This window comes from Homarus americanus, unplaced genomic scaffold (genome assembly GCF_018991925.1).
Source record: "Homarus americanus isolate GMGI-L3 unplaced genomic scaffold, GMGI_Hamer_2.0 scaffold59495, whole genome shotgun sequence".
NCBI lineage: Eukaryota > Metazoa > Arthropoda > Malacostraca > Decapoda > Nephropidae > Homarus > Homarus americanus.
This window is the reverse complement of record NW_024732415.1, coordinates 4,408,428-4,423,781: the sequence shown is the minus strand read 5'-3', so window position 1 is coordinate 4,423,781 and position 15,354 is coordinate 4,408,428. Positions and strand designations below refer to the sequence as shown.

Sequence of the window (15,354 nt, the reverse complement as noted above, 5' to 3'; positions counted from 1 at the left end):
ATATACCTTGATTTTGCCAAGGCTTTCGACAGTGTACCCCATGAAAGGCTGAAAATAAAACTGGAAGGGTACGGAATTCGGGGAAATGTCCTAGCGTGGATTGGAGACTTTCTCCATGACCGCAAGCAGTGTGTAGTGATTAAAGGCACGAAATCATCACGTGTACCCGTCACAAGCGGAGTACCACAGGGCAGTGCATTGGGACTGCTGCTGTTTGTTTGCTTCATAAATTACATGCCTGACGCTGTACATTCCTCCTTACAAATGTCTCCGGATGACTGAAAGCTATTTCGGGAAATTAAGAACTAAGCAGACTTTGAAGAGCTGCAGGGAAAGGATCTCTGAGCTGAGGTTCTCGGCCCATTGCGAAAAGGTGAATCAGGCAACTAAATTATTAGGTCTTATAAGAAGGTCGTTCAGATATCTAGACGGTCCGTCCCTCTTAACGATCTTCAAGAGTGAAGTGCTTCACCGTCTAGAGTACTGTCACCCCGTCTGGTCCCCGAGATATGCTAGAGACTGTCAGTTGATTGAAAATGTACAAAGGAGGGCCACCAGACTGGTGCCTGCACTACGGCACCTCAGCTAAACTGAGACATTAGAGAGCCTGAAATTGCCTAGCTTATACTACAGACGGGCAAGGGGGCACCTAATTGAGATGTATAAACATCTCAAATGGCACTACTGAGTCGAGTGCTCTTACCTGGAGCTGGCGGACACTCGCCCCACAAGTGGTCACAGCTCAAGGTTGAATAAGCCGCAAGCCCAGAAAACTGTATAACTTTTTCGGAGTGAGAATTGTGAACTCTTGGAAAAATCGGCCAGAGTGTTGTAACAAGCACTGGAGAATGTTCAAATAAATTCAGGAGCCATTGCATGCCCAGTACTTGCCAACAGTGGCTTACAAGCCGATCAGTGGTGAAGAGGATAAAATTAAAAGAAAAAAATAGGGAAAAGTTATATGTTGCTAATAAGGGGAGCAGGCATACCAACATATCGCGATGGATTGAAGAATATATCAAAGCATTTCGTCTAGCGTTTCATATTGCAAAGATGGAAAAAATAACGACACATTTTAGGGACTGAACTTTACATAATATATTGTATATACATAAAAAAACAGGTTCATGTCGTAGTTATTAGTTGCAGGTGTCAGGTACAACGTACTACACAAGAACATGAGAATTGGCAACTCATTTATCTTCGTAGGCGTTAGAATACCATAAACGTGCCAGATCCGTTCCAGGGATCATCCGGTTCACAAGTACAAGTAAGTTGTTAACATTTCTTGTTTTCTAGTACACCGAATTTTATTACTAAAAGACAATATATTGTATAGAAAACATTGACCCGAATATAAATTTACCTTGTCTATAAAGTGCATTACATTATTATTCCCCCTGTTGGGGTGAAAAAACGGTGAGTTTGTGTAAGGGTCCTCACCAATATACAGGGTGTTCCGTAAATATAATTTATAAATTAGGCGGTGTATTCCTGAGGCATAAATAAAGATAGTTGACTAATTGACCAAACTGTCAACTCTCAATAATTTGGGAGTTACAGCACATGACATGCTTTCTAGGAATGTGATGAAACCTATATGGGGTGTATATGAAACATACACTGTGCTAGTGATGATTATCAACAATAATACTGCCATATGATTTGTATTGGTATTACCATTTAAAGGAAAAGCTCAAGTTCCGCCCCTCTTGGTCAATGCAGGGCTCAGCCCGTCGCATTAGTGAATGTCGCACACGTACAAAGACCCCAGGGCTGTTGTGAATGTTTGTCACACTGTCCTGTACACGGCGCCACAATTCCTCGCGGTTTACGAATCTCTGTAACATGCACCTTTCTTTTTATGTGACCCCACAGGTAGAAATCAAGGGGATTTTTGTCAGGTAACCGAAGGTTTCATCACATTCCTACCAAACCTGTCATGTGCTGTAATTCCGAAACTATTGAGAATTGACAATTTGGTCATTTAGTCATTTATCTTTATTTATGTCTCAGGAAAACATCACCTGAATTATGTAAGATATTTACGGAACTCCCTGTAAAATCAAATAATATACACGACGTAATTTAACAGAACTTATTACAAATGATATGCGACTATATGAGGGTACGACTACCTGGTTCACCTGTGGCCATATTTTCCTCGGTGTTTATCCTCGAGTGTGTCGCTCCACCACCACCACTCAACCAACAGCCCCACCATCCACCACCACCACTCAACCATCAGCCTCACCATCCACCACTACCACTCAACCATCAGCCCCACCATCCACCACCACCACTCAACCATCAGCCCCACCATCCACCACCACCACAACCATCATCCATACCTTGCACCACCATCACCCATACCGTCCACCACCACCACAACCACCATATTTACTACCACCATCGCCAGTATTAAGGGTGAATGAAACCTAAACTCCATGACAAGATTTTGATATTTGCCCCGCGTGGGGGATAGTTTATTGGACACCCTTGCAGCCTCTGCAAGGCGAAGCTCCAAAGCGTTCACAGCACCGACCATGGATGCATGCGGAGTTCATGACGAAATAACCCCCCCTCTTAGGAACCATGCCTGGCACTTGACATTATTAGAGACCGGCCACGCTTTGCCATAAACAGATGAATTGTATCAGGAATTCTCCCGCCACACATTCATCCTCCTCCGGACCTCCTGTCACTACGTGTATGTAACTTGCCAACACACCCCCGTGGCCGTTGAACCCACAACAAACACAGCTGTACGGTAGTTTCATTATTCACCACCATGGCGTCCTCACTCGCCTGTTTACGGCTCACATCACATATTCGCAATATGTTCCTTGTGATATTAATCAGGTGTGGGCACAGGTGTATGTATTGTTCCTAGAGACGTGACACAGGTGTACTGTCGGCGAAAACAAAACTGTAAAACAGCTGGGTACGGCAGATACCAGAATGAGTACTATAACTCTTTTCATCTCAGAATGTTTGATATGCCTCGTCTACTGTATACTCCACACGACACTGAGTCACCGAGGTGTACTATGACTCCACACGTGTTTCTTTTCAGTGTCAGAAGGTCCTGCTGGTGTAGTTGCGAAGTATCGAACCTGGTTAGTGGCAGTTATGGTCGTGTATCTTGCTGGGTACTTCATAGTTAAGTTTGATGTACTTCCCGGGCTCCTCCAGACACAGTCGAAGTAAGTTCATGGTGCATGATGGTAGTTTATTATTGTATTCTTATAGTGCATTATTATTTATTTGTGATTTGTTTATATTTTCTTTGTCTTTATTGATGAATCTCTTTACTTTGTTTTTACGGTGTTAAATATGTTAAATACCTGCTCTACATATATAAGTCACACCTTAATAAGAACATAAGAACATAGGAATGGAGGAAACTGCAGCGTGGCCTATTGGCCCATACTGGGCAGTCCCGTTTACACCCAACCCCTATTGCTCATATAAGCATCCAACCTATGTTTGAAGCTATTCAGCGTATTCGATTTAATGATGATATTTGGTAACTTGTTCCATTCGTCCACTACTCTGTTTCCAAACCAGTGTTTACCTATTTCACGCCTAAATCTAAATTTGTCTAATTTAAAACCATTGTTACGAGTTCGCTCCTTGTTGGATAGTTTGAGTACCTTTGTAATGTCCCCTTTGTTTAGCCCTGCCTTCCACTTATTCACCTCTATCAGGTCGCCCCTCGCTCTACGTCTCTCGAGGGAGTGCAAATTAAGATGCTTTAACCTGTCTCTATACTCAAGGTTCCTAATGCCCGGGATTAGTCTTGTCATTCTCCTCTGAATTCTTTCCAAGGATTCTATATCCATTCTGTAATACGGTGACCAGAACTGAACTGCGTAATCCAGGTGTGGTCTCAAGAGCAAGATACAGTTTTAGGATGACCTCGCTAGTCTTGCAACTAACACTCCTTTGTATGAACCCAAGTACTTTATTAGCCTTGTTACGAGCAAAAACACATTGTTTACTTGGCTTAAGGTTCCTACTTATCATTACTCCTAAATCTCTCTCGCAGTCGGATTTCTCAATGGCATCGTTGTTCATCTGGTATCTGGTTTCCCTTTTTACATCCCTTATACTGAGTACTTTACATTTGTCCACGTTGAATTTCATCTGCCATTTTTCAGACCATTCGAAAAATTTGTTTAGATCTTCCTCTAGTTTTGTGGAGTCCTCGTCAGATTTAATCACACGTCCTATTTTAGTGCCATCAGCAAATTTGCCTATGTTGCTGTCTATGCCGATATCTATGTCGTTTATGCATATAATAAATAATAATAGTCCATGTACTGAGCCTTGGGGAACTCCACTTGTGACGTTGCTCCAATGGGACTTAGTGCCATTAATGCTCACTCGCTGTTTCCTGTCCTGTAACCACGACCTAATCCATTTAAGGATATTGCCTTTGATGCCATGTGCTTCTACCTTTCTAATTAGTCTTTCTTGGGGGACTCTGTCGAAGGCTTTGCTAAAGTCGAGATATACCACATCATAATTGTGCCCCTCGTCCACCGATTCGAAAACTGATGAAAAGAATTGTTAATAGATTAGTTAGACATGAACGTCCGCTTGTGAAGCCATGCTGGGAATCATTGATCAATCTGTGCTTCTCCAGGTGATTTCGAATAGAGTTTGAAATGATTGCTTCCAGTAATTTGCCTACTATTGATGTTAGACTGATTGGGCAGTAGTTAGAGGATAGTGATCTATCCCCCTTCTTGAAAATCGGTATTACATTCGTTATCCTCCAGGATTCTGGTACTACACCTGTTTTTAAGGACATGTTAAACAACTTTGCTAAGGGCATACTAAGCTCTTACTTACATTCCTTTAATACTCTGGCAAATATCTCATAGGGACCAGGTGACATATTAGGCTCTAGTTTGTCTATTTGCTTACTAACATCGTTACTAGTCACTACTATCTCGCTTAATTTGTTTTCTTCACTATCTCTGAATAAAGTCGGTGCCCCGGGTATCGTGTTTAAATTTTCGGTGGTGAAAACTGTTGAAAAATATTTATTCAAATTATTGCTCATTTCTCTGTCTTTATCAGTGAGCTCGCCGGTGTCTGACCGTATTGGTCCAATCTTTTCTCGTGTTTTAGTTTGATGCATTTGGTAGAATCCTTTGGGGTTTGTCTTCGCCTCCCTTGCTATCCTTACCTCATTATTCCTCTTGGCTTTCCTTATCTCGGTTTTGACCCTACTCGCCAATACCCTATAATAATCCCGGAGGTGAATTTCGCCACGATTTATCCTTCTACCTATAGCCTTCCTTTGGCCAATGATGTTCTTTAAATAATTATTTATCCATTTAGGGTCATTGTTGTCGGTGTTAAATATGTTAAATACCAGCTCTACATATATAAGTCACACCTTATTCTGTCATACAAAGTTATTAAGCGCAAGTATATACTGTAAACATCCGTCTTTCAGTATCTCCTTCACCTCGACATTGTCCAGTCTCTCCTCCTTGGTTGTCATATCTTGTTATATCTTGTAGGGTCGAGAGAATAAGCAGCGTGGTACAGAACAGAACAAAGTATGACCAGCATTGTTGAGATTGTTCTTACAATAGGAATATAATAGTAAGCTCATTGCTTTGGATTTATGGTAGCACTGAGGAGACTGACAGAATGACAAGTAAATAATTTCAGACTTAGTGGTAGTACCATTTGACAATAATACTGATCTTCTCTCCTTCCTACTTGATGGTAACCTATACTTCCCTCACAATTAATCTTCACAAAACTACCAAATGACCTGTAACTACCAGCATGACAATTAGTCCCAGGACTCAGTTCAAGACCTACCAGCAAGTCTTATGTCTCATTATTTGTCTTTCATTTCTAGATCACCCATAATTAAGTCTTCCTTGGAATGGAGAAAAGTTAATCTTCCCCGAGGATTATTTAGAAATTTTACTTTATTGATCAATGTTCAGATTAAAATTGTCTTTTTTTCATATGTCTTGAACCCCGGGCGTTTCATTGATGCGTTTGTTGACTTTAAGGTTGAATCTGATGTTTAAATGTGATGTTGGGTCTAATGTTGCTGGTGTTAACTTTGATTTTGACTCTACTGTTGACGGATGTTGACTGATGTTTATTCTAACGATGACTGATGTTTATTCATACTGTGGCACCACAACGCCTGGATGTAAAACTCAATAGGTGGATCGTTTCACAGCCTGACCCCTGTGCCACTACAGTATCACGACAAGAACCGGGTCATCTCTAATACAGTGTTCAAGCCTTCACCACGTCTTCACCATACCAGCGCCTCCATTACACCTCCACCGCATATCCAGCACACCTCCACCACATCAACGCCTCCTCTACACCAACGCCTTCACCTCAACCCAGGTCTGTGTATCAAAGAGGTTATCGCTAATCGGCAACGAATAAAATCGCCAGAATAAAAAAAAACCTTGGTATTGTACAATGATTTCCATGTAGTGGTCTTAATATCACACTGAGGTCTTTATTTACGAAAAAATAAATCATTTACAAACTACCTCCAGCATAACCGGTATATTGTTTGTATTTTTCATCAGTGTATGAGCCATCGCTGGAGCATGAGTTAGCGCGGCGGCAGGTGGAGAGGGACGTGCAGGAGAACACATGGTTCATCAATGATCAGCTCAACCAACTCCTAAAAAAAAAAGAAGAAAGGAGCAATATAGTGAACATTAACGTGGATACAGTAAAGAATATTTTGGAGGAAATTCATGATCGAAAAAGGTAATGTGGAGGACATAACTGATTGTATAATGATATTGTAAAGGACATTTTCTACTAGAGTGTACTTCTAAAGGGGACTAGTATTACCTTGTGCTCCTTACAACCCAGCATGACTTTATACTGCTGGAGTGGCCCATTAAGACCTTTTTCTACTAGAATGACCCTTAAGGACTTTGGCTTTGTACCATCAGAGTGACCCAATATGACCTGAGGCGACTGAAGGACATGGACGGGTTACCTACATGGAGGGAGCGTGAGGCAGCTGAATTGAGTGAACTGATCCAACGACGACTCTACGCCATCCAGCACCCACCTGACTGTACCACAGCCAAGATAGTGGCGTGTAGGATGGAAAGAGTGAGTACAATTTGACCGTATCGCAGCCAAGATGGTGGCCTGTAGGCTGGGCAAGGTGAGTCCCATTAAACTCTACCTCTACCACAGCCAGGAAGTATACTAAACATTTATACAAACTTCAGGTACCCTTATACGTGCAGAGTTCTTCATACTATATAGTATTGGTTGGAATTTTTCTCATTACTTTACCGAAACTTTGTGGGGGGGGGGGGTGACAAACGCTTTGTTTTGTGTAATTAAATGTGCAAATCCTGAGAGAGATCTTGAACCAGAAACAGTAATAAGAAACTAAAAAGGAACTGGAAATTGGTAAAAAAATACTGACCTTCCAGACATCTAGACATCTAGAATTGTTGAAGTCAAAAGTATTCTTCTAGAAACATAGCTGGAAATGTTTGTTAACTGGAGCCACACAATCAAACACTCCCGAAATGCAATTTTCGACTTTCTTTCCTAAGATTTTCAATATGCCTTGAAATTTTCTAAATTGGCATGAAAATTACCATTTCACTGACCAATTTCCAATTTTCCTGATATTCAAATTTCCTTGATACTATATTGGAAAAGAGCTCAGACAGTCTTCATGTCCTGCTATACTAGATAGCCAACAAAGTAACATAAGATTTAAGCGATACACAATGTCAGAAATAAGCGACATTAAATCTCATTAATTACCTAAAATGACAATTCTGTGCTTACACCAGAACTGTGGGGTTGGGTGCCAGCTGCACCATGTACTGTTCTGTATGATGGCGGCCTACGGGAGCCAGAGGACCATGGTGCTACAGCGTGGCACTTGGGAGCAGTACTTCCTCCCTATCAGCTCCTGCAACACTTCCCACATCACCAGACACTCCAAGTGGCCGGGTGAGTCTCTTGAACCAGCTGCCAAAACAATGTCTTAACCAAGAAAGACACCACAACAAAATTAAACCTATATCACAACAACCACACATTTTTATACCTTAGCCACACTTATTTTATACCACAACCACACACTTATTATCTACCACAACCACAAAAAACAACACTCATACTGCACCAGCAATACTCTACTCCCAAGATGCCTTACAATGATAAGGCATTAGTTAGTGTCTTATATTATCGATATATTAGTTGTTGTTTCATATGTTGTTGATGTATTAGTTATAGTATTCTTATGTTGATATAATTAGCTACAGGATTGGAGGGAGACAGCCGCGTGGTATATTTCCCCGACTGGGACCACCCGGTACCACCGCCTGATTACCTGCCTCTGTCGATACCACAAGACATCTGGCAGCGGCTATTGAGGTTTCACGGGGAGCCCGGTGCCTGGTGGGTTGGCCAGTTCTTCCAGTACTTGCTACGTCCCAACCAGCACTTACAAGACAATATCCACAACTTAACCACCACACTCAACTTCCAGACTCCCATTGTCGGGTAAATCCATAGGCTGTATCTCTCTCTCAATTATTTTGTAAACTGTGACCATCATAATTACTGTATCTACTGCGTCATTCTGTGTCAGGTTTCACCTCTCTCTCTTTCTCTCATAATAATAATTCAGTGTAGTCAAATCGTTATGAATTGAATAATATTCCATATTTGATTTAAAAGGCAACTCGTCTAAGGAACTCCACACCATTTCCACTTGGCAAACACTTTTTAGTAAAACATAACTTAATCTGTTGCCTTTTGCATTTGTTGCTAGCACAAATTTTTTATACTGCAGTAGTTAATGTTACTGTTATTTTCATTATACTGTACAGTACTTATTTTGGAGGGTAACATTATGAACCTAGCGTCTACACTCAGTAGATATCACTCTCAGCCATCCAGTTCCCCTGTAGGGGGGAGAAGTGGCCTTCATAACTAACCTAACCCGGGAATCAAGAAAAATACTCTTGTCTTTTTACTTTGTTGTCGTGACAACTTTGCCATATGTTGTTAGATTTTAACAAATAAATTGTTAAAGTTTGATTTTAATTAAATTTGTTATGATACCTGTCAAGAGTTACACTAAAAAATTTATAAACATGGTTTATATTGAAGATCACTTGTACCTCTGAGTCACACTACCTTTGTTCAATCTGGTACTGTGGACTTCAGGGGACACTAAACTGAAGGAGACTGAAGAACACTACTTTTCAGAAACTTTTCTCATGGTGATGTCCTTTTTGACAACTAAGCTTAAAAGATATGCTTTAGTGACAATCAGCTTGAAAGATAGGATTTTCTTGACTTACGAACCCCTCGGTTAATTAACACGAAAGAAAGAGAGTTTTGTCAACAAAATAACCAACTGGAGTCCTAATCAGAATTCTTCTATTGAGCTGCCAAAAGAAATTTGTGCCAGATGTCCGGAATTTAACTCCAAAAGGTGACCCTTATCATCTACAAAGCACAGCATAGTACATGAACAGTACAGAGATTATACTTAATACCTACAGAGTACATGTGTGATTATCACCCTTCATACCTACAAAGTACATATGTGATTGTCATCCTTAACACGCATACAGAGTACATGTGTGATTCTCATCCTTCACACCTTGAGAGTACATGTGCGACTGTTCTCATTTTTAACACCTACAGAGTACATGTAAGACTTACTGATAAGAAGAATGAGGCGAAATTGCACGATCTGGAGGAATACATGAATCATGTGGAGGAATACTACAAGAGTCTGGACCTAAAGGAGAAAAACGCCACGCGCAGGATCTACCTCGCCACCGATGACCGAAACATCTTCTCCAATGCTACGATAAAGTAAGATTTTTTTTCTGTCTTTGCTCTCGAAAAATATCAAAATAACTACATGTCCGTTTGTTTACCTATTTTCCCCTTCTCTGCTCACAATCCCTTAATTTGGGGTTTTCAGGAGTTCCTACTATCCGCAGTTCCTCTCAGTTTTGAACACTTTCAGATACCCGAATTACCAGATCCTGTACAACCCAGAAACCGACAGCGTTGGCGAGTTCAAACTGCGTAAATTCTCCAAATTCTCCTGTGTAGTCGACGTATTCATGCTATCCCGTTGCAGCTTCGTGGTGGGCACCTTATCGTCCAATGTGAGTCCCTACCTAAACTCCCACACACCTTTTGCAGCTTTGGGTGGTAAAAATAGTCCTGTTAGGGATGTTATATTACTGTTCCATTAAGACCTACAGCAAAGGATCCACACAACATGACTCAAGCCACACTACCCTCACTATTGTTTGAGAGATAATTAATTACAGGTAAGAAAATCAAATACTTTCATAAAGTAGAATATGAATCAGGGCGAGTGATGAGCGATGGACCATGAACGCAATTTGTGATTCTATCTGTCCTGGTTTCACTCAATGGCACATTTTTCAAGGTGTGTCGATAATTTGCCAGCAAAATGAGTGTACTAAAAGGTGAGTGGAATGCAAATATAGAATATGATACTTTGACTTCGATTAGTGGAGAGTATACAGCTAGGGATAGAATGACACAGAAGTTACTATAGGACAGGGAGAGGTGATCTTTTCGTTTAAGAGACATAGGGATAATTGATAAATTTGAAACTACCCATTAATCAGTGAGAAAGTAATATGTTTTCCTTCGTTTCATCACATCTTGGGTCCAGGTGGGTCGACTGGTCTATGAGATCATGCAGACACTGTACCCCGATGCCTCCTCGTACTTCAGCTCACTCGACAACGATTACTTCGTGTACTTCCAGCGACCAAAACTCGCCCGGGCTCGCTTCCCTCACTACCCCCGCAGGTCAGCACCACTTTCCCTGTGACTTTCTTGAAATCAAATCAAATTTTCCTCTGTCAATTCAGTTCCCACGTTTTATCAATAATGTTCCATTTTTTATAATATCTTTTGTTAATTCGTATTTTCAGCCAGCATCTGGATCACCTGCTGCGTTTTTAGCATCCTCAGTCGTTCCAGTAATATTGTTTAACCTTCCCCCAACAGTTTTAGTGTGTTCCACATGAATTTAAATCTTTGCAAAACTCCCCTCTCCTAATATTGATTTTTTTTATGCATAACTGCTGATTTACAGTATGTCTGAATTCATTGTTTCAATAATGAATGAAAGGATCCAAAGTGATGTCCTCTTCTGGGGGTCTATGTTGAATGATCTTCGAGTGGCGTGTTGGACCATGGTACAAGTACTGTATTTAAAAGTCCCAATTTAAATGCCTCATAATTAAAGGAGAGACGGCTAGTTGTTTTTGTTTTTGTTTTTCAAGAAGAAGAAAAAAACGTGTCTTCGTCTCTCAGGGGAGACTTAATTATTCCTAGCTTCCCTTCAGACAAAGGATGAGGTAATGCCACCGGGTTAACACCCTAAGGATGGACAAAAGGTAAAATTATTGAAAGATAGAATTCATTTACTTCTATTGATTGTAAAATATTTGTCTTTCCCTGGGTGGGGGAGCAGGTCGGGGGTGATTATGATGCAGACGGGAGACCTCATAAAGGAAGGCTACAGATACCCTTACAACTTCCACGACGGCTTCGCTCAAGGTGTGAACCTCAGAACCATGAAAAGAGGTAAATACCCTTACTACAAAGTTGAGAAAGTCTACGACATTGTTAATACTTCTTCTTATGGTCACTTTGATAAAACAGGAAAGTTATAAGGGAATGACAAAGAAGAGATCAAGAGATCCCTCCATCCTATCCTTACATAATACACCTTGTCAGCTGTTGTTGGTACATATCAACACAACTCAGTACTTAAATAGTCTGACATGTTAAACTTGTAAGGGAGTCAGAACAATATTCATCACCTACTGCGGTAATAATTTCAGGTTCTGTTAAGTTGTATACATGAATTACAGCATATCCAGTGTGATATATTCTTGATCACAGTTGGAATATGAAGCTTTTGTGTGATTCCCAGGCCTTACACAATTACAGACTAGGAAATTAGAAAGAGTTCAGAAACACGTACGTAAAAATGTTGCAGATGGTGATCACACAGTCTATACAAAACAACTTATTGTAAACACCTATGTGTGTTCATATCACACTGTGACCACATTCCGATCTTGATCCAGTACCAGATTATTACATTGTTTTGATGATGTCCTACTTGCTGCTAAACACTCGTCTTTGCACATCAAGTTGTAACCAGTCTGATGTAGCCCCACTAGTGCTATATATACTGTATATGTGTGTTTACTATCACAGTGTTCGGCTCCAAACTTTCATCATTTGTTACTTTTACTTTTATCCTCTTCACCACTGATCGGCTCGTTAGCCGCTTAGGCGGTCGGTTACGTCTGTTACACACTGTTGTCTTAAGATTTTGTAATTCTAACTAATTTATGTTGTATTGAACATTACAATTTGTGATCTCATGGATTATACTCCCAGTTGCTGGAAATATATCTACTATGCTGGTCTTGTTGTTATTATTATATTTACCCGTGGAATTGTCATTATTATTGTACATACGCACACACAAGCACACATTCATAGATACTCACACTCGGGGGCGGATCCAGGGGGATCCGGACCCCCCTTTTCATCAGAAAATTACAATACTTTTTCTTAAATACAATATTGTACTCATGCATTTTTGTGCAGTAAAAAGTAATTATTATTGACCTCAGAATAACTCTTAATATCAAGTGCGCGTGACTTCAAAATGGCCTAAAAATGCTCGTGATATTGGTCAGATTTAAAAAAAAAATAATGGGTGTTTCCCAGTGGCCCCCCAAACCCCAGCTGGGTGGGCTCGCTGTGCTCGCTATGCTCGCTTCTTGGACCCCCCCCCCCCTCCCCTTTTTGGTATTCCTGGATCAGCCCCTGACACTACCACATGCACACATACATTGACACGTACTCATGCAAGTAGCCAGTTAAGGTCACAGGTATATCTGGTTGGTGATTTTGGGGAAGAATCTGACATACCCACAATCACTAAAACTTAATAATAAAGCCGCCACCCTCATCATGATTGTCACAGTTGGAAAAGCGATACTTCCTCTCAACCAGAACGGGATGTTTTTAGCAAGGCATAAATATATCTTTATACCTTGGTTTTTAGTACACCTAATTGGCGAGGAAAAAATATTACAAAATAAGGACACTTGTGGTAAGGTAGTGTCATTAAAGAAGGAAGCGTGTATACGCAAGTTCAACACCGAGGGATACTGTACACCGGGGCGGACCCAGGAAAATAAAAAAGGGGGGAGGGGGGGGGGTCCGAGACGTTTTCAGTTGGGGAACATGGCGAACACAACGAGCCCACCTAGCTAGGGTTTTCAGGGAAAGGGTAGCGCTGTAAGCCCGCCCCTCAATAATTTGTTTTTAAATCTGACCAATATCATGGGCATTTTCAAGTGAGGTTCCCTGAGGGGGTCACCGTCGCTGGAAAGGTCCCTTGGAGCGCAGCTGTCCCTGGGAGTGTCCTTGGGGGCACAACTGCCTCTGGGAAGGTCCCTGGGGGCGCCGCCGCCTTTGAGTGGGCCCATGGTGGCGCCACAACCCCTGGGAGAGCCCCTGGGGGCACTGCCGCCCCTGAGTGGGACCTTGGGAACGTCACCACCATTGGGAGGGCCTCTGGGGTTGCCACCACCCCTGGGGGGCTCTTTGGGGCGTGGCCGTCCCTGAGAGAGCCACTGGGGCGCCGCCGCTCTTGATATGGTCCCTGGGCGCGCCACCGTCCCTTGGAAGGTCCCTGGGGGCGTTGCTACCCTTGGGAGGGTCTCTGCGAAAGTCCCTGGGAGCACCGCCGCCCCTGGGAGGGTCCCTGGGGTGCCTCCGTCCCTGTGAAGGTCCCTGAGAGCGCTGCCGCCCCTGGGAGGGTAACGGGGGTCCATCGCCCTTGGGAAGGTTCCTGTGGGCGCCGCCGCTCTGGGAGAGCCCCTGGTGGCGCTGCAGTCTCTGGGAGGTCCCATGCGAGCGCCAGACCTGTAGGACCCCTGGATTGAAGTAGTTTTTGCACTATTTAGAACTCTGGGAAATGCAACGATAAATATATACATCGCCCTTCACATTTTCAGTCTCATCGCATTCTGGAGACGGTAATGGAGAATAATATCCAATAGGAAAACATAAGTTGTGGTGCTGTGTTGACTGACTGCTCTCTTCTCCTATTGGCGGTAATTTGGTGGGTTAAAGGAATAGTCCACCAATCATAGTTCACTAAAGAACTGCTGGAAGTATGTAATATATATCATACAACGAACAAGCATGCAATAAGTCCCATGGGGACCCTAGGTAGGGTCTGTAGGGGGGGCTCCGCCCCCCCTGAGAGGGTTCCAAGGGGCGCCGCCATACCTGGGAGGGTCCATGGGGGTGCTGCCACCCCTGGGAGGGTCCAAGATGGGGGACGTCCACTTTACGAGGGTTCATAGTGGCCCCACACCCCTGAGAGGCTCAATGAGGGCGCCATCTCTGGGAGTTTCTAGGGACGTCGCTGGCCCTGAAATGGCCCCTGCAGGCGCCGCTGACGCTGGGATGGCCCCCGGGGCGCCGTCACCCCTGGGAGGTACACTTGGGGGCGACCACATCTCTGAGGGGGTTTTGGGGGTGCCGCCGCCCCTTGGAGGGTCCCTGTGGAAACCACAGCCCCAGGAAGGGTCAATGGGGGCGCCACTGCCCCTGGGAGGTCCCCTGGGATGATCGCTTGAAGCGCCGCCGCCCTTCAAAGGGCACCTGGAGGCGCTACTGAGCCTAGGAGGGTCCCTGGAGATGCCGCTGCCCTTGAGAGGGCCCCTGGGGGCACTGTCGACGCTGGGAAAGCCCTTGGGGGCGCTACCGCCCCTAAGAGGGTTCCTGGAGACGCTGCTGTCCCTGGGATGGCAGCTGGGGGCTCAATCACCCCTGGGAAGGCTCCTGGGGGCGCAGCCGCCATTGAGAAGGCCCCTGGGGGTGCAGCCTCCCCTGGCAGGGTCCTTGGGGGCGCCACCATCCCTAGGAGGGTCTCTGAAGGCGTCGCTGCCTCTAGGAGGGCCCATGGGGGCGTCGACCCCTCTGGAAAAGTCCCTGAGGAGCCGCCGCCCCTGCGAGTGTCCCTGGGATAGTCCATGGGGCCTTCGCCGCCATTGCGAGAAGCCCTGGTGGCGCAAGACCTGTAGCCCTTACGCGTTTTTTCCAGGGTCGAGACAAAACACGATAAACGCGATTTTGTTCAAAATCACAGTATAGGTACTCCTGAGCATGCTGATTCTGATCCTATCATCGACAGTTCGATTGCGGTATTATTAGTGGTTGTAATGATGCTTGGTCTATTAAAAT

At 43.5% G+C, this 15,354-nt stretch overlaps 2 protein-coding genes across 3 annotated transcripts; one reads left to right on the top strand and one right to left on the bottom strand.

Moving 5' to 3' along the window:
- The first annotated feature begins 1,169 nt into the window (after positions 1-1,169).
- Positions 1,170-12,505, top strand: LOC121868621 (alpha-(1,6)-fucosyltransferase-like). 2 transcript variants are annotated; one of them, XM_042369442.1, is made up of 11 exons: positions 1,170-1,270; positions 3,077-3,206; positions 6,227-6,402; positions 6,594-6,780; positions 6,972-7,137; positions 7,842-8,004; positions 8,319-8,559; positions 9,715-9,888; positions 10,046-10,190; positions 10,733-10,872; positions 11,543-12,505. In XM_042369442.1, coding segments are annotated over exons 1-11 (1,725 nt in total). In that variant the 5' UTR covers positions 1,170-1,269; the 3' UTR covers positions 11,745-12,505. The 2 variants fall into 2 exon arrangements, with proteins under 2 accessions (XP_042225376.1, XP_042225374.1); XM_042369440.1 differs by having other exon boundaries at positions 8,313-8,559.
- A 2,256-nt stretch (positions 12,506-14,761) lies between these two features.
- Positions 14,762-15,145, bottom strand: LOC121868505 (U1 small nuclear ribonucleoprotein C-2-like). The gene has a single exon (XM_042369170.1). The coding sequence runs from the start codon at positions 15,143-15,145 to the stop codon at positions 14,762-14,764; it is 384 nt and encodes a 127-aa protein (XP_042225104.1).
- Between the last annotated feature and the right edge of the window lie 209 nt (positions 15,146-15,354).